Consider the following 25,452-nt stretch of genomic DNA (forward strand, 5'->3'; position numbering starts at 1 on the left):
AAGCCACAATCATTATTTTAATACTTTTTCTTCCAAGTTTTTTTTTATTTATTTATTTATTTATTTATTTATTTATTTATTTACAGACAGAGACAGTGAGTTAGGGAGGGGCAGAGAGAAAGAGAGAGAGAGACAGAATCCCAAGCAGGCTCTGTCCTGCCAGCGCAGAGCCCAATGCGGGGCTTGGAGCCAGGAAAGCACGAGTTCACGACCTTGAGCCGAAATCAAGAGTCAGACAAAATCTCAATGAAAGCTTGCCATTGGAAACAACGTGGATAGATCTACAAAGTATGATGTTAAGTGAAATATGTCCGCTGGAAAAAGAACATATAATTTTACCCATATGTGGAATTTAACAAACCAAATGCACAAAGGCAAAAAAGAGACACCAAAAAGGATGAAGAACCTGAATGTGAGACAGGAAACCATCAAAATCCTAGAGGAGAAAGCAGGAAACAACCTCCTTGACCTTATCACAGCAATTTCTTACTCAACGCATCTCCAAAGGCAAGGGAATCAAGAGCAAAAATGAACTGTAGGGATCTCATCAAGATAAAAAGCTTCTGCATGGCAAAGGAAACAATCAAAAAACTAATAGGCAACCAATGGAATGAGAAAAGATAGTTGCAAATGACATATCAGATAAAGGGGTAGTATCCAAAATCTATAAGGAACTCACCAAATTCCACACCCAAAAAATTAATAATCCAGTGAAGAAATGGACAGAAAATATGAACAGACACTTCTCCAAAGAGGACATCCAGATGACCAACAGACACATGAAATAATGCTCTATGTCACTCATCATAAGGAAAACAAACAAAACCACACTGAGATACCACCTCACACCAGTCAGAGTGGCTAAAATGAACAAATCACGAGACTCTAGGTGCTGGCGAGGATGTGGAGAAATGGACACCTTCCTACACAGTTGGTGGGAATGTAAACTGGTGCAGCCCCCCTGGAAAACAGTGTGGAGGTTCCTCAAAAAATTAACAATAGAACTCTACTGACCCAGCAATAGCACTGCTAGGAACTTACCCAAGGGGTATAGAAGTGCTGATGCATAGGGGCATATGTACCCCAATGTTCATAGCAGCACTTTCAACAATAGCCAAAGCATGGAAACAGCCTAAATGTTCATCAACTGATGAATGGATCAAGAAGATGTGGTTTATCTATACCATGGAATACTACATGGCAATGAGACTCAAAATGAAATCTGGCCACGTGTAACAACATGGATGGAACTTGAGGGTGTTATGCTGAGCGAAATAAGTCAGGCAGAGAAAGACAGGTACCATATGTTTTCACTCATATGTGGAACAGGAGAAACTTATCAGAGGACCATGGGGTTGGGAGAGGGGAAAAACAGTTAAGGAGAGGGAGGGAGGCAAACCATAAGAGACTCTTAAATACTGGGAACAAACTGAGGGTTGATAGGGGTGGAGGAGAGGGGAAAAGGGTGATGGGCATGGAGGAGGGCACTTGCTGGGAGGAGCACTGGGTGTTATATGGAAACCAGCTTGACAATAAACTATATAAAAAAAAAAAAGACTCTTAAATATAGAGAACAAACAGATGGTTACCAGAGGGTAGAAACGTGTGGGGACAGGCTAAATAGGTGAGGGGTTTAAGGGTACACTTATGATGAGCACTGAGTAATAATATGAAATTGTTGAATCACTATACTGTACACATGAAACTAACATAACACTCACTATATGTTAATTATACTGGAATTTACAAAAATATTAGAAACATTATCAGGAATCTACTATGTTCTGACATTAGAACAGTCTAGTTCTGGTCCACATGGTTTTACACTCCAGTTTTAGCAAATTATGAAGGAACAAATAATGTCTGTCTCAAACCAAATTTTCCACTAACACAAAAGAACAAATTACATTCAATTCTATGAGATAATTTAATTTTGATGACAAAAATGAAATAAACAGTTCTGACTCTCTATTATCAAAATTTCTATTAAATTTTATTTCTAAGACATTAATATCATATTGAAGGAACCTCCTTTTTTTTCTGATGTAAGATACATTATTAAAGATCAAAGAGACGTTTCATAGTGATAAAAGGGTAAAGTCACTAGGAAAATATAATGGTTCTAAGTTTGTACATACCTCATACCCTCAAAATAACTAATGAAAACTGTTATAGAACTATAAGAAAAATAGTCAGTTTCACAATTATACTGAAAGACTTAACTCTTTCAGCAAGCAGGTAAGTCAGTAAGAATATAGAACAGTTGAACAACATAGTTAACCAACTCGACATAATTGACAAATATGGAATATTCAACCCAACAACTTCAGAATATAAATTAAGCTAAAAGTACAGGAAATCTACTCGCTTAGTGTAATTTTTTATAATAGGGAAGTATGTACTCGAATCCCTGGGTTTTAGACATTGGACCCAGGGGGTTAAAAATACCTTATAGGTTTGGTTTTTGGTTTTTTTTGTTTTTGTTTTTTTTTTGCATTTTTTCCTAGTTCAGATCTATTTTTTTTACACAAATAGTTTATTGTTAAGTTGGTTTCCATATAACACCCAGTGCTCATCCTCACAAGTGCCCTCCTCCATGCCCATCACCCCCACTCCCCCCCACACCCATCAGTCCTCAGTTTGTTCTCAGCATTCAAGAGTCTCTCATGGTTTTGAGGGAAACTCCTTTTACTCCAGAATCAAGTTTCTACATGGAGCACACGCTCCATTTTAACACTGGTTGCCTCTTACCACCTAATTACTTACTCTCCATATAAGAAGGGACTCAGGAGATTTGGAGAATGTCCTAAGCACGCTTGGCTAAGCAATGCCTCTTTCCCAGTCTACTTTGTGATCCAGCTACCTGTAGAAAGCACATATTCTGCCTGTTCTACTGTTAAGTCTGATCTTTGTTAAGCTCTGCCTCAGAGGGAAGCCTATGGCTGTCTACTGCCCATTGTGACAGAAGAGTAAATCTAATTCTTGAGGACTTAGGAAGCCTGTGTATATTCTGTGTTTTGATTTGTTTGACTTCTTTATCTCTATTACTTGGCTGACAACTCAGGAAGGAAGACTGCCATATAATTTATTAGTTCTTTCACACTCTTTAACTTCAGAATCTAAATATATTACTAAGAGTAAAATGTATTGACTATTAATCACATTCTCTCTTCTAGCCTATTTGAGCATACTATTTCTTCCATCTGAAATAACACTTTCCCCTTTTTCAGTCAAGTTAGTATCTATTCTCTTTAACTTAGTTTAACAACTTCTTCTGGAAAGATTCACTCACAAGTTGCCTCCCAACAGACCTTGCGTGACCCCATCATATAAATTTAGCATACTATATTGCCACATTGCATTTATTTGTATTCTACACTACACAATAAGCTCTTAAGGTATAGGGATCCTCAGAAGTTGAAGCACATGGCTGAATCAATCAAAGGGAAATGACAAATCAGAGAAGACCTAAAGGAAAACATCTAAAAACTACCTCAAAAACTGCAGAAATATTCTCTCCACACAAAAAAATGACAAGTTTATGACAACTGTCGGAAAAAAAATATGGCTAATTTTTAGAGAATTAGCTATTTGTTGAACCATTACATTGTTAAGGAAATGAAAAAAGTCTTTTTTCTTAGACTTCTTTAAATTATGCCTACCTAAAAAAATGTTGATTTTTACACTTTTTTAAGAATATCCCTTAAAGTTCTATTGTCTATTTAGAGCATGCCAACAACTAAGAAGAGAATCCAGGTATATTAGTCATCAGATATTAATTTAAAAAAATTTTTTACCCTCATTAATTGACAACATGTCCTATTGGAATTTGTGAAAAAACATGGAGATGTCTAAATTAAAAATTGGTTAAATACTGAATTAAATAATTTCCCAATGCCAAAATCTAATTAAAATACATTCCCACGCATTTTGAAAGATCTAATTTAAATATAAACAGACTCCTTTGGCATTTGAAATCACATTATTCCTATGGAACTCCCTAGTCAGCTTTCCAAATTTAGTATTTGATAATTCTCCATATTTTCTGGAAACATTATAACATATCCAATTTCTTAACCCAAAATGTAAAGACAGGATGAAGCAAGTATAATAAATATTGCTAGATTTAAGGTACAAGTAAGGTATAAGTATCTCTAAAAGTTCCCCCTAGGAATAAGTTTCCTCCATCATATATGTATACAGTCACCTTTCTATAAAGTATATTTTGGGTTGTTGGGGTTTTTTTAGTTTTTATTTGCATTCCAATTAATTAATACATAGAATAATATTAGTTTCAGGTGTATTTTTGCCACAATATTCAATTATTCTCATTTTTAAATTATTTCAGCAAATGCAGAAAAACAGAGAAGTTTATTCAATTGTGCTTACATGCTTTGGGATTCCTGGCTTACTGAAGAAACAGATTCTGAACGCTTTACTGCAGTAGAAGTTCTTTCTGATTGTAAACTTGTCTAAAACATAACAGATTAATTCACATTATTTATTGATTACTCATAAGATCTCATGACACATTTTTATAGTTGATCCTTAATGTAACTAAAATTAAATCACATTCAAGTTTTAAGCTATTTGTCTTTTAATTGTCATGTCAAAATTTTATGAATGAAGCATATAAATGTGAGGAAATAAAGGCTTACTAGTCCACTGATACACACTACATTTGACTATTGCAACATTATAATCTCCAGTGTCCATAACAAAACCCCAGCTGTCTATACAAATTGCTCAGAAACAGCTTCTAAAGGATGTCAGTTTATGCAAAGATAATTTATCTAAAGCCTCTCTTACAAGAAAAGACTTTGAAGTATAGTTAGATCCTACAACTACCTTGGTCCTAATGGGAGATGAGATACATTCATCCTGTACCAAATTAAAAAGCATTCTGTTCCCTAAAGTACCGTGATGCTAAAGAAGTCATGTCATATTTGCCCCAGTAAAAGATTTTAACTGTGTTATGATACTACGATAGCAACTATATTTGAAATAAAGATTTTCAGGGGGAAAAAAAGCTTGAAAATTCTTACCTTCTTCCATGCCTTTGCTATAGATTCATGCAAACTATAAGGAATTAACACCTGTAAGCCTTCACAGGTACCATATATTTGACGACACACAGAAATAAAAGCTCCTTTAACCACAGGCAACATTTCCGAACCAGAAAAAATAGAAATATCCTCATCAAGAAGTTTTTTTGAAAACTGAGCAATTATGTGAGCACCTGTAGAACTAAAAGATGAAATCTTAAAGTGATTCCAACGTTATAAATCATCACCTCATCAAATACTACCAGAAAGTCTAACCATATCATAAACTTTACATTTGCTTGGCTCTCCTTTAGTCCTCTATCTTTTCTCGGACATGTCAATATTCCTGTTCCCACCCACGTACAGACAGGTGTCTAATAACTAGAGAAGTTTCAGGAGACCAGAGGAAAGAACACACAGACATGAAAAAAGCAAAACTATACACTCAACAGGTTATAAACACCATAGGTCCAGGGTCATATGGAACTTCATTTCACTTGATTATAGTGAAAACATAATCCTGAGTTTCTATGCCATTAATAGGATGTAGCTCCTCTATTTCAGAAACTTGGACACTTTAACAGTAATAACAGATAAGGAAAACATCGTAAATGTTTAATATGCCAGGCACTGTTCTAAATATTTTAAATATATTAACTCATTTAATCCTTATAATGATGCCATAAACTAGATACATTCTTCATTTTTTAAACAGATAAGGAAAAACAGTTAAGGCTTATAGGAATTAAGTAACTTGAACAATACCACATGGCTGTTCAGAAGTGGAGCCAGGCCTCAAACCCATGATATCTGGCTCCAGAGCAGCACACTTTTAGTTTTTCTGGCTTTAAAAACAAACACAGTAAGCCGTGTATAGGATAGGGTACTGACTCTCCATGTACCCCTCTATACATCTTCAACAGTTACCAATATTTGCCAGTGCTGTTTCATATATCTCCTGACTTCTTCCTCTGCCCATCTATACTGGAGCATGATATGCTAAATCCCAGACATCATTTTACCTAGTGTACATCTTTAACTGACAAAGGTTTCTATGTTACATACCAATACCCCACCGAACTCTGTTTTAATATATCTGATAGTCCACCCATATCAAGATTTTCCTGGTTGTCTTAAGGTTGTCCTTATAATAGATTTGTATAAATCAAAATTCAAATAAATTTCATGGAGTGCATGAGGTTATTGTGATCATTTAGTCTCCCTCTTTCCCTCTTCTTTTTTTAATCTATGCCAATGATTTGGAGAAAGAAGTTATTTTTCCTATACATACTTTATTTGGGCAACTGCTTCATCATGGTGCCATTTAATGTGTTCCTCTATTTCCCCCTAATCCCTATAAGGTGATAATTATATCTAGAGACTTAAAGTACAATTTATTTTCTTCTCAGCAAAAATAACTTCATAGGTGGTTACTACTGTGTACCTCCACTTGCATCATGAGACGCACATCTAGTTGTCCTAATTTGGGTGGTGCTAAAAATCAACTGGTGGTGCTAAAAATCAACTGGTCAGATGGTAGGAGCCTGAGCTTTCCAGTGGGAAGTCCTCCTCTCATTAAGCCATTCACCTAATGGTTTTAGCATCAATTCAGGATAATTTCCTAAATCAACTATTTCATTAGGAGTTACCAAATGGTGATTTCTAATTATCTTGCACTTATTAACTGAAAGCTTTCTATGCAGAATTTTACCTTCAGAAACTTAATAGTTATATTAAAATACAACATGTACAGGAAATAATAGAAAAACATGTTTGAATTTTTTAAAATCGATTTGCAAAATGAGTTGGTGTCATCACAACCTCAATTGGCAATTGATGAGATTTTCTTTAATTTCAATATGTCTTTAAAACGATTTTTGTGTGCTTTATGTATGTTAACCATTGAAGTCATTATTTTTTTAATTCTTAAATTATCTATCTTAAATCAGTAGGAGGCCCCTTCCGGTAGATTGGGGTACTTCTGACATAATGTCTTTAATCTTAGAGAATTTCCTTGCTTTCTAGAATGGTAAGATATGAAGGATCACCTTGCTCATTTCCTGACCTAACCCAGAAACAATTACCTTCAAGATCCCTTCCTCCTTTGGTAAGGTAGAGGAGAAGAAAAAAAACTTAGATATTTAGAGAGCACAGTCAGCTAAGGGGAAAGGTGTCATCATTACTTCCACGCCTTCAGTTCTAAGAAAAGTATAATTTAAGGGGTGCCTGGGTGACAGAGTCAGGTGAGCATCCAACTTCAGCTCAGGTCATCATCTCACAGTTCATGGGTTTGAGCCCCACATCAGGCCCTGGTGTACATCTTTTACCTAGTGTAAACCAGGGCCTAGGTGTGTACCTGGGCTGACAGCTAAATAAATATTAAATATTTATCTAAGTATAATTTAAGAAAATAAGTTAATATTTATTTCTATTATGAATATAAATTTCAAGTTTAACTTCCCTAATTTCATATTTTTTGAAACTCTAGTTCCTTATGATGCTAATTACTTATTTGCTTTATTTAGAATATGTGCATAATAATTTCAAAATATATTGAAGGCAGATGAAGACTATTTGCTGAGATTTTTTTAACCTTATTATATACCCACTAGAAACATTCAAATCAGGTCACTTTGAAGTAATTCTTTGCATGGGTAGGTAACTAACTTGATTGGTAGTTAAATTCACTTATTTCCATTTGTTTGAATTTCTTTAAAATGTGTATTTTCCTTTTTGATTTAACTTTTACATTTAGCATAAATCAAGTACAGGACCACAAAGTCAAATCTAGGTTCAATCAAGGTATATGTGTTACATTTTTACCTCCATATTCACATGTTTTTCTTCCTTCCTCGAAAACTTACTTCTCAGATTACCCTTTCATCACTCCTTTTGAAAAATATCAACAAATATGATTTTGTTTATTCATATTCCATTCTTTTAATACTAGAAGTAGCATTCTATAAACATTCTTTTGTTTTGTCCATTCACTTAACATATCCTGAAGACAACTCTACAACAATACATAAAAAATTCCATGTTCCCACCACAGAGCTAAGTGTTCCTCTGTGCAAACATAATTTAATCAACCAGTCCCTTGTTACTGAATATTTGAAATGATTCCAGTCTTGGGGCACCTGGGTGGCCCAGTCGGTTAAGCGTCCAACTTCAGCTCAGATCATGATCTCACGGCTCATGGGTTCGAGCCCCGCGTCGGGCTCTATGCTGACTGCCATCTCAGAGCCTGGAGTCTGTTTCAGATTCTGTATCTCCCTCTCTCTCTCTGACCCTCTCCTGCTCATGCTGTCTGTCTGTCTCTCTGTCTCTCTGTCTCTCTCTCTCTCTCTCTCTCAGAAATCAATAAAACATTTAAAAAAATTTTAATAAATAAAAAAAAGGAAATGAATCCAGTCTTTGGCCAATATAAATAATATTATCAGGAACAACCATGGCACAATGAGGAGTCAGAAGAAATGAACATTTTATGTCTTATGTGTTTAACTTCAATGTAAGGAAAACTCACTTTAAAAACAAAACATAGAAATCTTAATGATTAGGAAAAAATTGATTACATAACTAAATGTCTACATAGCAAAACAAAAAACAAAAATACTCAAAAAAAACAAAAAACTGAAATAGGGAAGTGATGGACAATAAAAAGAAACCTTAGACCTCCTGACAAAAGGTTAGTCTTTCTCATTTTACAAAAGAATTGTTATCTATATAGAAAAATACTTCCAGTTGAGTATGGCACCCTCTTAAAATACTACAATGCAAAAATAAACAGAATTTTCCAAAGGCTTTTATCGCTGTCAAGAAGAAAAGAATGTGATAGTAACAATGTTTTATAATCTAGAATGTGGAAAAAACAAGAAGTAATTCAAGACCTGGGGAAACTGAATAATCAGCCACAATACAGAAAACAGAACACAATTTATTTCGTAGAACTCAAAAAACTCAAATTGGTGGTACCACGTATCTCTGGAATTGGAGACAGAAGTAGGACTAAAAACAGAAGAGCTGCCTGAAAGTCAAATTAAAAAGAAGTTCAACTAGGGGGGCACCTGGATGGCTCAGTCAGTTGGGTGTCCAGATCTTCATTTCAGCTCAGGTCATTATCTCATGATTCAGGAGATCAAGCCCCATGTCAGTTTCTGTGCTGGCCACGTAGAGCCGGCTTGGGAGTCTCTCTCTCCTTCTGACTCTGCCTGTCTGTCTGTCTGTCTCTCTCAAAATAAACAAACTTATTTTTTAAGTGCTATGGAGCTATTAAAAATAGTGTTTCATTCTGTACTCATCTAGGAAAATGCTCATGGTTACACATAGGAAAGCTGAATAATGTATATAACATTTTTATGAAGAGAAACAAAAATTCTACAGTTAGGGATATATGTTTTCTACATCATTATAAGTGCAGAGAAAGTCTAAAAGCATAACAAAGGTCCCATCAGTTAAGCCAGAGATGGAATAGAGGGAGGGTAGAGAAGAAAGATGGAGAAGTAGTTAGCTTTTCTTTTGTGCACCCTTGTGTGGTTGGACTAGAATCAATCATGCATAGAAGTCTGAAAGAGCAAAAAACATCCCGTCTAGAATGAATCCTCCTATTATTTTCAAGTTACTGACATCAAGGCCTACTCTGCCTATATAGTGCACAATCCTGGCTACTACTTCAATCTGGAGCTCATCTAATATGCTATTAGTGGCTGATCAAGAACGTAACTATCTAGAACAGTTATCCTGATTTTCATTATTAACACATTGCATAACCTTCTGGAAACTTTGAATTAGATTTAGAGAATATGCTAAAAATTCCACAAATTTAAAGCACAGACATATACCTTTTTTCTTCAGAAGAGTTCATATTTTCTCCATAAAGAAGTAAGGTAAGTCCTTCTTCTACTGACGCTATTCTTGCCAAGATATCAGCTGTGTGAATTAAAGCTGTTTCAGAGCAATTTGGAGCAGTCTGTACATTAAAAGATAACAAATCATAATTTTATGACATGCTGACATATCACAGACTAAAATTCAATGGTGGTAGTACAGTCTAACAAAGTTATATTACCACAACACAAAGACAGTTAATGATTGGTTGTGAATTATGTCTGAATTAAATGCCATTAGATTATATTCACTTACCAGCACAGTTGATGAGACAAATACATACAGACATTCTACCCAGACCAGTTATTGTTTATGAAGATAGTTGAGGGGCCTGCTATTCCCATTACAGTTTTATATATAATTCTATTTGACAAATTCAGTAGCTCCTCTATTTCTACTTTGCTCTTTACTTCCCACTCACTGGGGTCTAAATATCCAACCTAAGAACATCATTTCTAAGAACATCATCCCTTCCTACAATTGGTTGGGTCACGAATTAATTATAGGTCTGAGTAAGGACAAGCAATTCATTGGCTGGCCAATAGTGAATGATGTCATCTAATGAGGAAAACATGGCCTGAACCAATCATATTTTTTCACTTTTACTTTTAAGTAGAAATACTAAAAATATCTTTGCAAGCATATAGCAAATTAGTACCAGGCTAATACTAAAACCTAGAGTCATATTAATGCTGTTGCCCATCTATAAGCCTAAGTCTACTAGAGTTCCTGTTCTCTCTGGGGCTGACCTATTTGTCTGTACCTGCACAGCTTTCAATACACATATTCTCTATAAGAAATCGGAGTATCTAAACATTGCAACCAACACATTCTAATAAATTCAGTGAGTTAGCTTAACTAAGGAGTCAGGTATATTCACCTGAATATTTCCTAATTATATTAGGCATTATTATACTGTCTATTAGTTTCACATTAAGTATCTTTCTTAAAACAACTTCTCTGCCTGGAATACTTTCCTTCTCTCATATATACGCCTTCTTTTACAGAAAAAAAAATTTGTTTTAAGTAATCTCTCTACCCAATGTGGGGCTCAAATTTACAACCCTAAACTCTACTGACTAAACCAGCCAGGCACCCACCCATACATACACCTTTTTAAACCTTTCTGCTCCTCATTCAGTATTTTAATAGTCTGCCTTTCCTATTAGAGTAGCTTCCTTCAAAGAAAGGTATAGGTCTTAATCTCTTCTATATTTCAAATACCTAGCACAAGCGAGTGATACAGTACTGGCTCGATGAGTGATGCTGAATGTTTTAAGGTTAAATGGCTACTATGTGCCAGAGGGCTGTTTGTTACACTCAAGAATAATTCCAGCGTAATACAGAAGTACATAACATGAGAATATTAGAGAAAGAAACAACTTTTCCAGGGAGAAGTAGAAGTTTTAGAAGAAAAAAAAATAAACTATGGTCTGAAGAAAGGAATTTTTCACTTAGACCACTACTTTCCAGGGTGAGGGGAAAGTATGCAAACAGAGGGAAATATTAAAACCTTGTTCAAAAAATGCAAATAATCTGTTATAAGTAAAATACATGGGAAAAATAGGTAGGACCCAACACAAAATGTGATAAATGTCTACTTTAAAAGTCTAAAATTTACCTAGCAAGCAACAACCAGGAAAATACCCTGACAGCCCTAGTCTTAATACCAAGGACAAGGCTAGAAAGGTCAAAGACTAGGAAAAAATAAGAAAATTATTTCAGTATTCCAAGCAAGGAATTATCAGAGCTTAAATAAAATCAGTAGCAGCAGGGGTTAAGAGACATAAATGGATTTTAGAGATATGTAGGAAAACAAGTTTATAGGGCTTAATTACAAATAGAATGAAGAAAATGAGGAAGGAGTACAGTAGTCTTACTCATCACACAGGGAAATGCGAGCAAGCTTGGAAAAGCTGAACAGGAGCCAAAAAGAAAAAAAAAGAAAAAAAAAAAAACCTGACAAGCCAAAAACTAATTTGTTGATAATGCAGTGTTTGATTTTCTCATGGAATAACTCAAAACGGTGTTCAGCAGGCATCTAAAGACAAATCTGGAGCTGAAGAGATCTAAATTTAGAAATTAACAGGAGCACATGGGTGGCTCAGTCAGTTAAACTTCTGACTCCTGATTTCAGCTCAGGTCATGATCTCAAGGTTAGTGAGATCAAGCCCCACGTTGGGCTCCACATTGTTAGCATGGAGGCTGATTGCATTCTCTCTCTCTCTCTCTCTCTCTCTTTCTCTCCATCTCTCTCTCTGCCCCTCCCCTGCTCAGATGCGTGTGTGCTCCTGCTCTCTTTCAAAAATAAACCTTTTTAAAAGAAAAAAAAGGTTAACTATGCATCTAATCAACAGAATTGGAGGAAATCACCTAGGAAAAGTACCCTGAACGAAAAGAAAGTGAATCAGATCCTGACTCACTAAAGACAGCAGAGACTTAGAAGGGGAGCCCTCAGATATGACACAGAAAGAACTGTTAGAAAGGTGGGGGGGCTGGGAGTTGGGAGGAATATATAGTAATTTAGGAAAGCCAGGTAAATAATTAGGTAAATAATAGTCTGAAAAGTGGTCACTAGTTAGTTACAGGTTTAGGAAGTTATGAAGTTACGAGCTACAGCAATCAAAGCAGCATCAAAGACATAGTGGAGGTAAGATCAATATACAGTGTTTGGAAACATAACAGAATAAAGGGAGGCAGGACAACAATGGCCGTCCTCCATAAGGAAAAGCTTATCATTAAAAAGATCACATATTAGGTGGTAGCTAAAGATGTGCAGTGATGATCAAGAGCTTTTCTCATCCTAACTACTAGACAGATTCAAGCATATTTATACGTAAAGGAAGCCAAAAGAAGATGAAAACTTAAGGATATATGAAAGCAAAGACAAACAACTCTGACACAATATCCAAGAGCACATTTCTCAGCTCCGTTATATAGTTTATATTTCATATTACTATTGCTATTATGGCACTCTATTATATTAAACTGTATTAGGAATTCTACTGGTTCTTTTCTACTTATCTTTCTGACCATAAAATCAAAATTCTATCCCCTTAATTACCTAGAATCCCATACTTTATATCACATTCACATAAGTGTTTAATGTTTTCTGAATGAGCAATGAATAATGAATGCATAAATAGATAAGCAGTTGCCCAGCCCACTGAGGGGTGGGCACAGTAGATGAAAGCAGTAAAAACACTACAAAACACAGACCTGAAAAGGCAAACTCTTTAGCCTATTAAGATTTACGTCATTCCCCCAACACTCAAGTCACAGAAGTGGACATGTAGCAGTACTAGTAAGGATACCAATTCTCCCACCTGTTAAATGTCTGACCTTGAGCAATTCACTTCTTTCAGCCTCAGTTGTAAGGATTAAATTATATAATGTAAAGAAATAGTCCATACAAAATGTAAAGAGATATGAACATATCAGTTCTGAACATATGTATAAGATTTTTATCAAAAATATTATTTCTTCATAGAAAACAGAACTGAATCTTCAGAAAAATAATCTAAAGGCTATAAAATTATTATTAAAACAAATAAAACATTCACAAGATTTATTAAATTTACAAGACAAATAGCTTAATAACTTCTCTCAATCCTTATAATCAGATCTAGGCTTGACTAGAAAAAAAATTAAGATGTTATATGTATTTTCCCCCTACAATGTCACTAATGAATAAATCAACTGACTATATAAATTATGATATAATAATAAATAAAAACCTATGTCAGCATAAAATACATTCATATATGGAAAGATGGTGTAATAAATATTTCAAATACAATGAAACTTAGAAATAAAGTCCCACTGACTATTCCCTAATACCCAATTAATAAACTATTTTTAGTAAATACCAACCTTAGTTCCTTTCATTAAATTATGAATAGGCTGAAGAAGTGCCTCAATCACAGTGCTGTTATATAAGCATTCAATTGCACATTCTTTCTGATCACAGAGTATCTGAAGAACTTCAATTACCATACTTGCAGGAGAGTAATTATCTGATAAACAATAGTTCTTTTAGAAATTAGAAATTTAAACATTAAGAACTTATATATATAACATATATATAATATAGCTTATTTGTGAGTTACCCATTGCTTTTCCAAAAAAGATCAACATCAAAGTTAAACAGTTAAAAACAAACAAACAAATAAAAAACTACCCAACTCAATGCCCAAAGGATGAGNTGGAGCCTGTCTTCGAATTCTGCGTCTCCCTCTTTATCTGACCCTCACCTGCTCACACTGTCAGTCTCTCTCTCTCTCTCTCTCAAAAATAAAAATAAATGAATTAAATAAATAAAAAATAAAAATAAAGTGAATGACAAATCTGAATGCTGAGAAACAATAGAAGATCATTTGCTATTTGACAGTAAATCACTGCTTAATAGTAAGGAGGTGATTTGAAACAAATTTACAACTTTTTTCCTCCCAGCAAACATTTACTTGTTATTCAATTTTTCTTTTTCTTACAGTACGCATTCAAGTGTTCAGCCTGATAGAAAATTAGAGTAAAACAAAATAATTACCAAAAATGCAGAAAAGAGGAGAAACTTTCTTGAATACTAATATACTACTACTTATATATATTACTATAAAACCAGTGAAATGAATGAACACTGTAAAGATTTTCCTTTAAAATATGTACAGGAAAACACAAATACATATCAATCTAACACAGTGAATGGTCACTAAAGTGAGTATAATATTTTTGGTTTCATAGATCAATATATTCTCAGGTTATCTGACCGAATATATACACAAAATACTGTTTTACAAGAAAATAAGAACCAAAAGTTAACGGCATAAGGTTTAAAGACAGAATACTAAAAGTAACACCAAAGGTCTTAACTTATGTTACAATATTCTTTACTCCATGAACACACTAAGACTTCAAGCCAACACCTGACAAAAAGAAAATGAAAAGTGATCTTTTTCAACCAGTTCCAGACCCTGTTTACAATGAAAGATATTATTGATGAGTATATAGCCATTCATTCATTCATCCATTCTTTTATCTACTTTCCAGTGCCTACTATATGCCAGAAACTGTGTAGGCACTGTAGACAGATGTAACTAAGACAAAAGAAAAACAACAACAACAACAAAAAACAGTCCACTAGATGGTAAACCAAGACACTGACAAGTAGTTATAAGAAGGAACATTTTTCACATAACAGAAACACAGTATGTTGTAGGAACATTTAGCATGGGGACCTAAGCTACATGTTTCTAACATGGAAATGCTGTAAAGGCAGAAAGAAGTTTGAGAGCCACTGTGAAGACTAATGAACTGGTATAACTGCATAAATAAAACATACTAATTGGCAGATGCATTTAGCATTAACATATATGGACATTTTTTTTTCCCTTTGATTAACTTGAATTCCTCTCAGAATTTTTCCAGCATTTCTACGGTAACTTCCAGGTTTAGAACATTATCAATCTATAGGTTATGAGAGTATTTTATTATTAAAGTGTTTCACTTTGTAAACTTTCACTGATATTCAAAGGAAAAAGTGTTATCTTTTAAATGTTAATATTTTAAGGCACTTTTCAATAATAAGCCAGTCAACAGCTAAAGATTAAAAGTCATTTTACTGAAAAACATGAAGTTTTTGTTTATGCTTTATTCTTTAATAAAAGAAGATCTGAAGTTTTAAAAGTGAGCTAAAACAAGCAGGTTGATCAAAACATCAGGAACGTATAAAGGATAGGAAATAGCAAAGAACACATTAGTACCTATCAATCAAACTTCCCTTAATAGTATTTCTTAAGAATGACATTAAAATTCTCAGCAAAACTGATTCTACATAAGAAGGAAATAAATTAGGAACATCTTAAAATATCAGTGAACAAAATTAGATTTCATGGTTTATTCCAGGACCAATGCAATTTGTTATGAATAATATTGCACCTTAGGAAACCTCTTTACCAAACTAGGTCAGGTCAGTCATTCAAACATCTAGACAACAGAATATTAAGTATTATTAGATATTTCTATTACTCTATTTAAAATAGAAGCAGAATTACCTAGATGTGCAGCTGATGTCATCTTTGGACAATTTGGTGAGTAATAGAGAAGTTGGGTAAACAAAACCACAAGATCTGTAAGTGATACTAAATCTTCAAAAAGGAAAAAGAAAAAGATTATTTTCTAGTATATATTTGCAACTTAGAAAAATTTAACTGTGTTTCCCATCCTCCTGAATTTTCAAAGACTGTGGTAAAATTGGAAAGAAGGGGGCTAGAACACAGGACAGAAAACTCAAGAAAAACAAACTAACTTGTTCTGTCTAATGGCAAGCTAAAAGATGGCAAGGAAAATAATACAGTAGGTGCTTTGTGAAGTTTTACCATTGATGTTGGACTAGTCACTTAATATAAACTTACAACAGGAAGGTCTATTAATCTGATCAGGACTATGAATTTATTAGGAATGATAAAATTCAGCTTAGTGTGTTGGTCTGGCCAACATATTTATATAGAACTGTAAAACAGGTGTAAAACTTTTTCTAGTAAATATTTTAGGCTTAGTGGCCCAACTGTTTCTGTCTGGTTCTGTTACAAATACTAAATTCTGATGCTGTAGCACTAAAGTAGACCCAGATAAATTGCAAATGGTCAATTACGGTCATTTTCCAATAAGACTTTGCACCAAAATTTTAATTTTATTTCACAGGTCACAAAATATTCTTGTAATTTTTTACTGTAATTTAAGAATATAGAAACCATTCTTAGCTTGTGAGCCATACAAAATAGTACCAGATTTGGCCTGTGGGCTGTAATTCACCAAGCCTGGATGCAGAATCTTTACCTAAAGATTCTAGTGAACACACAAGTAAAACTTAAATGCTGACATACACTAATACAGTAGAATAGAGCTCTCAAAATTGAATTTTGACATGACCTGTGACATTTGATAGGCCAAAAAGTAGATGTTAAAAGTCAACATAAAGTACTAAATTATAGATGACAGACATATAAGCTTCAGTTGAATACCTACCTACAATAACATCACAGGCATTTATTAATCTTTCTATTTCTGTAAAGTTCAATAATATTCCATCAAATGTCAGCTTAACAGTTCTTTCCTACTCGTAACAGTTCTGGGAACAGTGAGAAATCCAAGTTCCCATATGCCACCTAGAGTGAAACCTTGCAAGCAGGCCTTCCTAAAGACAGAGACTCAGGCATGTTGTGATAATTCTTTTGCATAAATGAGCAAGTGTACACACAAATACACAGGATATGCAACAGAGACAGTATGTGGCTCACAAAACCAAAAATATTTACTATCTGGTACATTACAGAAAAAGTTTGCTGGTCTCTAGACAATAGTCCTAGTACAAAGTTTTAAGGGAGGCAAAAAAATAATAGCATGTGCTGAAGTTGATGGGGAAAACTTTAAAAACAGGGCTTAGGGTAACATAGTAATATATCAAATGATACAGGGCTTTGTAGCTTATATAACAGTATTCTGGAGGCGCCTGGGTTGCTCAGTCAGTTGAGTGCCTGACTCTTGGTTTCAGTTCAGGTCTTGATCTGGTGGGATCAGGCCCTGCACGGAGCTCTGTGCTGAGTGTGGAGCCTGCTGGGAATTCATTCTCATTCTCCCCTCACTCTCTCTGTCTCTGTCTCACCCCCACCTCTCTGTCTCTCTCTGCTACTCTCTCCAACTTGTGCTCATGCTCACTCACTCTCTCTAAAAGAAAATAAAAACACAAACACAGTATTCTGAAAACTCATCTCGGATCATCACAAAAATTGTCTGAGCTCAGCATCACTGATGTTATTCCATTTTTATAGAGTAAAACACACACACACACACACACACACACACACACACCACAATGGTTATGTGATTTGCCCAAAAGCTCACAGCCAGTTTATAAGGGAACTAGAATTTAAATGAGGTCTTCTAGTTCTGCATCCTGATCTGGATTATTCAGTACATTTAGGATTTTGAAAGACAGGGAGAAATAAGAAATAAGCAGTAAAGGCTGGATGAATAGAAAAAAACTATAATGTAAGGAAAAGCACATACTGAAAAAAGGAATTGTAACACTTAAAGGTATACAAGCAATCAGCAGACTAAAAGGTATGTTGCTAAGCACCCTAGAAGAGACCATGTAAAATCTTCAAAGTTCAGTAATTCATAGCTCATCAACCTTACCAGCTAAACATACTTGTTTCTCCTCATTGTACGTACCTTTTCTATTCTTCAGCTTTATAGGAAATAGCCGTCTGCCTTGTGTATAGATCAATAACCTTCCTAAAAGGCACAGTGAATGAATGAAATAAATATATTGTAATTCTTGTCCTGAGTAGTAGAAGGTTTTCTGTTTGTTCCCTTAAAAGAGAAGCAAAGACATTTATTTTAATGCTAGTATTTTTTAGATAGTACCTATCTTCATTCCCTATTGAACATTAAACAAGGTTGCAGTCTATAATGAAGACTCTGTTGGTGTAAAAAAAAAAAAAAAAAGTTAATTATCTTTCCTAAGATCCTAGAACACCTAAATCTCTGAAGAAAAGCATTCATCACAAAATTTAAACTCAGAAATGTAAAATATGCGTACAGTGTTCATTCCAAAATAGCATAGGATTGTCAGAGTTATCACCTGTTATCAAGAGGAACTTCAAAAATAAGAAAGGGAGAAAGTCATTAGAAAATATCACTGTTTAATACTACCAATTAAAAGTCAATACTATAAAAGACTGTATTTACAACCATGTTAGGAAATAAAATTAGAATCTGTAAAATACATACACCTAAAATATATCATTCATTCACTCACTCATCCACACATTAAAGATCTCCTGAGTATCTGTTTTATGTAAGATCTTGAACAATTTGATGTCAACGAACAGTAAGAAACATGAAACTGGGCTTCCAATTCAGAGTATGGCAAATAGTCTGGTATGATCAGAGCTTGAGGAGGACAAGTGGCAGAGAAAAGAGGGTACAGAAGGTAGCAGATCACAAAGGACTAAACTGCAGAAGGAATACGGATGTTACTATAGACACAACTGAAATGATATTAAAGGGTTGTAAGCATGAAAGTAATCAAATATGCATGTGAAAAACTAACCCTAATCATAGCATAATAGATGGAAGAAGGTAAAGGTTTGAAATAAAACTAAAAACATCATGAGCAAAAGCATCAACAAGAAGAATGGAGAAAAGCAGATAGATAAATGTATAAATCAACAGGAAGGCCTTAGAGAGAACTACGTTTTGACTGTGAAATAACAACAAAATCCTCAAGTTCCTAACTCAACATCTGTGTAGAGAGTGAATTGTTATTCCATGTAAGTAATTCTAAAAGGGAAAAGAGGGAGAAGCCTGTCTAAATACAGAAGAAAAGTGATTTCATTCCTTGACATTTTAACATTACAGTGCACCTGGAGCACCCCGACAGATATTCTAAATATGATATAAGCATGTGGATCTGAAATTCAGAAAAGTGGTGGACTTAAATATCAGAGTCACCATATACATATGCAGTATTTGAAACCATGAAAATAAATGGGATCCCCCAAGAGAGAACAGGTAGACTAAGATGAGAAAAAAAAAAAAGAACAAAGGGTGAAACCCTTGTCAATACAAACATACGAGGAAAAGGGCCCTTCCAGTGAAATTATGATTCCTCACAACAGTGAAGAAATCCAAGAAAGAATGGTACCATAAAGAAGAGGGAAAGGGACAATAGAAACAAATGCTGTAAAATTAGGACAAAAAGAGGGGAAGTTCATAATAGGAAGGTCATGGAGCAGTAGAAATTGCATCATTTCCATTGTTGAAAAGTAAATAAGAGGTAAAGAAATGGGGCCTGGATATATGTAGGATACTTAGAAGAGTTTTCTCTGCAGGGTAGCAGGGAGGTAAGATACATGTGAACTGGCTGAGGTTTCTATTTGAAAGATACATAAGCAGGTTCAGAGTATGCAGGGGAAGGTACCAACAAAAAGGTAGACACAATAAGTGAAGCAATGTCCCAGTTCTAAAACAGAAACAAAACCCCAAGAACATTGGAGAGGAACAAAATCAAGAACAAAGATCAATCTGGAAAAGAATACCTCTTCAGTACAGCCCAAAGAAAGTATATATTGATAAGGGCATATAGACATGCATTGTATGTTTAGGAGGAGGACACTTGGGGGGAATCTCTGCAAAGTTCCACTTTTCTTAGTGAAGTGGGATGCAAGGCCACCTCATGAGAGAAAAGTGGGCCCGAGAAAGCAGAGCCCTTGGTAAAATTGGTGAAAGCTTGCAATAACTCTTATAGACACTGCAGAAAGAATCTAAGAGGATGCAATAAACATAGTAGCTATGGTTAGAGAGGTATGTATGTGCAATAATTACATCACAAATGTAGTCTGCTCAATTTCCTGAAGACAAAAGAAGGTGAAAGACAGAACTGATCTAAAGTCACGAAACTGCAGACAAGAAACTCTGAAAGAGAAAGAGCAAGGATTTTGAAAGGAATGAGGATGAGAGAACATGAAGCACCCTAGGTCTTCACTAGATAGGGAAGAGAGTAAATCCATGATGTCTCAGTAGATAATAGGGAGGGGGAAAAAAAGCACTGGATAGAACATTTTAAGACCAAGAAAGTTTTTAAATCCATAAATTTATAAAGGAGATAAGTTTATGTAAACTTATCTTTTTCCTCCTCTTGAAGAATAAAGTCTAGCTCCTGTACTTCCTCCTCTACAACAAAATGCTAGCTTTTGAAACCCATTAATTACTGGTCTTTGACCATTTTTATTGAGTTAGATAAAGAATTTACCTGAGGATAAAAAAATAAGATCTTCATATTCTCGGAGAACATACTATTTGCTTAGAGAAGCAACATAAAAGAATGATAAAAGATTAACAAAAGTGTATAGACATTGGTATGCAAAAGAATCTAACTATAAGAGAATATTCACTTTAATTATTCCTGAGAGGAGATTCAACAGAGCAATTAAGGCCAGATTATGAAACATCTAGGGTATTTTGGCTCAGACAGAGGATAAGTAGAGAGGATCACAGGGCAGTTTATCTAATAAGAAAACAATATTTTACAGAAATGGTCATTCTCCTAAAATGCATAAAGGACAATTAAATGACTACTATACCAGAGGAAAGACTAAGCAGTATGTTATTGCAGTATTAACACACAAGGATACATACTCTAGTATAAGTTGAAGAACTTCATATGTAAGAGCATCAATAACAGCCCACAGTTGAAATTAAAATTATCATCATGGTATAGCTCTTAAACTTATGAAAATATTTTATATTAGCCAAAGTGGTCTAATTTATCATGCTACTAACCATTAAAAAAATAAGCTAATAAGCTATTAGTAAAGGAGATAATTTTTAAAGTATGTAACAGATAAAACAATACTTACCACAATGCTTTGAATGACCCAAAATCTCATCGGCTTTCATGGCCTCACACAACTCAAAGTACTGAACACACTGCTGAACTGCCGTAGTTATCTAATAAAATAATAACATTAATTCTAGAAATTTGCAGCCCCCAATTTCAAGTAGTAAAAAAAAGCTAATCAAGTTTATAAAAATACACAGAAAAATATTTAACAAAACTATTTAATATAGTACTTTTCCAGGCCACAGAAGTTCAGCTTCCCCAGTTACATTTTAACCATGGCATCATTCCAGCAAACACCAAAAATACTTGAAGACCAACAGTATTGCTATAATGTCAGTGTCAATGGACAAAGATTGATACATACTTCATAGTGAGAGATGCAAAAGTTCTGTGACCATGACTTTACAAATGCTCTTGCCAATACCTCTTAGAGGTATTGTCTTAGAGACTTTTCTTCCTATCAAGCTAACAAAATATGAACTAGATCAAGCCTTCACTTCCATCTCAGATACCAGCATTATTGAAAACTGATAAAGAAAAATCTCATAATTCAAAGATCAGTGACAACAGAAAATGATTTCCAGCCTGTACTGTACCCAGTCATTCTCCTAGGAGTCTCCATTCTAACTCCTTTTCCCATTCTCCCCACAAAGACTTTTCAAATCCCCTCCCCATCCCCTGGATGTACCAACTTCCAGTACATGTCCTCTCATTCTAGTTCTCAAAATGGAGGCCACCATGAGAGAAGGAGTAATAACTGTTAGACTGGCAATAAAGATGTTGTTGATTACTCTGAAAAGATCAGTTTCAGGAGATTTTGGAGAATAGGCCAAACTGTAATGAAAAAAAAAAAAAGAAAGAAAAAGAACCGACAAAGGAGATGCAGGAAATATAACTTTTGTTTTGTGGAAGGCTGACTGTGAAGAAAAAAAAAATACAGCAACATTTGGTGTACAAATCAGAGTCAACACTGAATTATTTTTTAGTTTAGAAGGATATGATAATGATCATGCTTAGATGTTATAGGAAGCAGCCAGTAGAGAACAGTTTGACTATAAAGGTGAGACAGAGGAGAGTTGACAAAAAAAAAAAAAAAAAAAAAAGAGTATGTAAGAGGCCAGCAGACAGGACCTAAGTGGAAGGAGGGGTTAACTTTTCAATGGGAAAAAAGATGATGATTGTGTGGACAGAGGACAGTTGTGGTGTCAATGAATTGATGGATTTCCCAGCCTCATTTATTTGTGTGGCATCAGTTTTATGCAGAAAAGAGTTAATATGGCAGGACTTCTATCATAAGAAAGGCCTGATTACAAAGTTGGAGCCTGACTCCATCTGGGAGGTTATCTCAAGAGGAAATTCCAAGAACTGATAAAAAGGGTTCACTGCACCTAAATAGTGTGTACAAACAATTAGATTCATGCTGAACACCTGCTTTTCTTCTGGGAATCTAAAATCCTGGTACATGCTAGGCAGAAGGTACCTACATGATCAATCTCCAGTTTTAAAAAAGACGGGGGGTAGGAGGGTGAAGCAGAGTCGTTAATGAGTGTCCTCTGAGGACATTTCACATGAGCTGTTACAGTGATGCTGGAGGAATTAAGTGGAGTCACATCAGAACTCCACTGTGGGGATGGGGCAGGGACTCTTGGAAGCTTAAGCTTGGTATCCTCCAGGCTTCACCCAAAGCTCCTTTTCCCGATGTCAGTTTCTTTGCATATGTTTCTGTTATAAATCACAGCTGGGAGTACAACTATATCTTGTGTCCTACCAGCCCTCCAGCAAATCATCAAATCTGAGGAGTGGTCTTGTAGACCTCCTACAATACCTATTTTGTCTTATCTAAAACAAACGTCAGAGATCCAAAAATAACAGTACTTGGGGCACCTCGTGGCTCAATCAGTTGGTTAAGCTGACTCTTGATTTTGGCTTAGGTCATGATCTCATAGTTCCTAAATTCAAACCCTATATCAGGCTCTGTGCTCACAGCACGTAGCTTGCTTAGGGTTCTTTGTCTCCCTTTTTCTGCCCCATCTCCTCTCTTCTCCTCTCTCTCAAAAATAAATAAATGTAAAAAAATGAAAATAAAAACAACAGTCCCCCCACCCCCCGTTCATATATTTAACCCAATTCATGCTACCCCAGCCTAAAGTCATGCTTCATTCATCTTTTGCTTGGATTAATCCCCTTCATCTTTGCTTCAACACTTTTCTATCTTCAACCAGCACCTTCAATCCATTTTCTAAATTTTCCAAAGCCCTAATATGATGTCACTTGAGTATTTAACCTATCAGTGGCTCACCACACCTCTAATATAAAAGCCAATCTCCTAAATTTGACATATTATATAAAAAACTAAGATTGAGCATTAGTTTTATTCTTCTTGGATGCCTCCATCGCCAACTATACACACATGCACAAACACAGAAATACATCTACCTCTGTAAAAATCAGTCACCAAAAGCCAATTCAACATATGACCAATTCATCAAAAGCAAATGCACTCAAAACCTCCCTAATCAACACAGTTAAATTTGAAACACTGGGAACTGACATTTACAACAAACTCAACATTTTTACTTCTAAAAGGAAAAGGACTGAAGATTTCCCTTAAATGGGTCTATTTTTATGGAATTACACATTACCCCAGGCATAAGTAGATCAACTGTCACAGTCCCAATTTAAAGTAGCCAAGCAATTTTCAAAAAACATCAACTACTTAAATTAGCATTCAGAGAACCAACTTTCAGGAAATTTCCTGTGTCCGGTCACAAAATATGTAGAGTTTCTAAATGTGCATTGTGTTTTCCAATACCTAACCCTTTAAACATGCTATTCCTGCCCTGACATATTTTCCTGCCACAACCTTAACCACACCCCCTCTCTTTTCCAGGATAACACCTACTCATTATGAACAAAAATTTCCATACAATCCTAGTAAAAGGTGATTGTTCCACAAATAATAAACATCATAATTGAATTTAAATTTACTTAGCAAATCGATGACAAATCTATATAACCCACGATAACAGGTATATGGAATAATAAATTTAAAACCTTATAAATCAATACATGTCAACAGATCTCAAAAATATATTTCTGGAAGCCAACCCATCAGTGTTGGCCCCTTGCTTCTGGAAAATGAGCCAACAGCAGACACACTCCAGAAAATATATTTGTAGAAGCCGGTCAATCAGCAACAATCTCACCTGAGTAGTTGGTATGAACTACTCTGGCCTCTGAAAGCCTATCAAGTTCTGAGTTCTAAGTTTTCCCCAAAACCTGGGAAGATTAAAAATCTGCTTTGCCTAACTTAAACAAATAAATTCAGCTTTTGTGTTATTCCAGATCTTCAACAGCAGTCTTAATCTTTGACGATTCTAGTGCTTTTATAAAGATCACCTTAAAGGCTCATACTTGGTAGTATTCTATAGGATTCCCAGACAAAGATTTATAAGGACAACAGAAAGTAGAAAGTAGCTTTTGTTTTACAAGGGCATCATTTGGTAAATATTTGTGCTATTAACCAGCTTATTCTTCTGTGTTTGCTTTATTTTTGTTACTTGCAGAGTCTCAACTGTTTTATTTTGGTTTATCTTGCATCTACTGAATATATAAAGGAATGTTCCATAGAGAACCTAAGAAGGAATAGTCTAAGAAGTCTCTCATCCAGTCAATCAAATCCAAGCCAGCCCTGAGATTCCTGGCTACCAGCAACAAATTCATGCAAAAGCAACTAGTCAAATTGCCTTGGGACTCCTACAAAAATTTCAAAAGAATACTCCAACTTGTCAATTCATGTAACTGATCATATATAGTTCCCACTAGCTTTGGCTTGATCAGAACCTGAGACATCATTCATAAGCTCACAGTTTGGCCCAAAAGTGTGTTTCATGTTTGTCTAAATCTAAGCTCCAACCTCCTCCTGACAGAACTCCTACTTACTGGATGAACTTATCCTTACAATCCTAGTTCTTACACATACCCTGGTAAACAAGAACAACCAAAAATGACTTAGAACAATTACCAGTATGGTAATTTTGTCTGACATGACAAAATAATACTTAAGCTCAAATTAGGAGACAAAAGAGCAAGACTAGTCAGTTTCTTCAACAGAGAACT

At 34.9% G+C, this 25,452-nt stretch overlaps 1 protein-coding gene across 1 annotated transcript in view; it reads right to left on the minus strand.

The window, feature by feature from the left end:
• TBC1D32 (TBC1 domain family member 32) overlaps positions 1 to 25,452 on the minus strand; it is a 202,970-nt gene that overhangs the window by 136,433 nt on the left and 41,085 nt on the right. Inside the window, exons 12-18 of the mRNA XM_077760780.1 lie at positions 21,350 to 21,440; positions 18,159 to 18,299; positions 15,980 to 16,072; positions 13,803 to 13,945; positions 9,884 to 10,011; positions 5,046 to 5,247; positions 4,390 to 4,472 (exon numbers count right to left, since the gene is read on the minus strand). Coding sequence (XP_077616906.1) covers positions 4,390 to 4,472; positions 5,046 to 5,247; positions 9,884 to 10,011; positions 13,803 to 13,945; positions 15,980 to 16,072; positions 18,159 to 18,299; positions 21,350 to 21,440 — 881 coding nt within the window. The remainder of the gene's footprint in view (positions 1 to 4,389; positions 4,473 to 5,045; positions 5,248 to 9,883; positions 10,012 to 13,802; positions 13,946 to 15,979; positions 16,073 to 18,158; positions 18,300 to 21,349; positions 21,441 to 25,452) is intronic.

The sequence above is a fragment of the Crocuta crocuta genome, unplaced genomic scaffold (assembly GCF_008692635.1).
Source record: "Crocuta crocuta isolate KB4526 unplaced genomic scaffold, BGI_CrCroc_1.0 scaffold305, whole genome shotgun sequence".
NCBI lineage: Eukaryota > Metazoa > Chordata > Mammalia > Carnivora > Hyaenidae > Crocuta > Crocuta crocuta.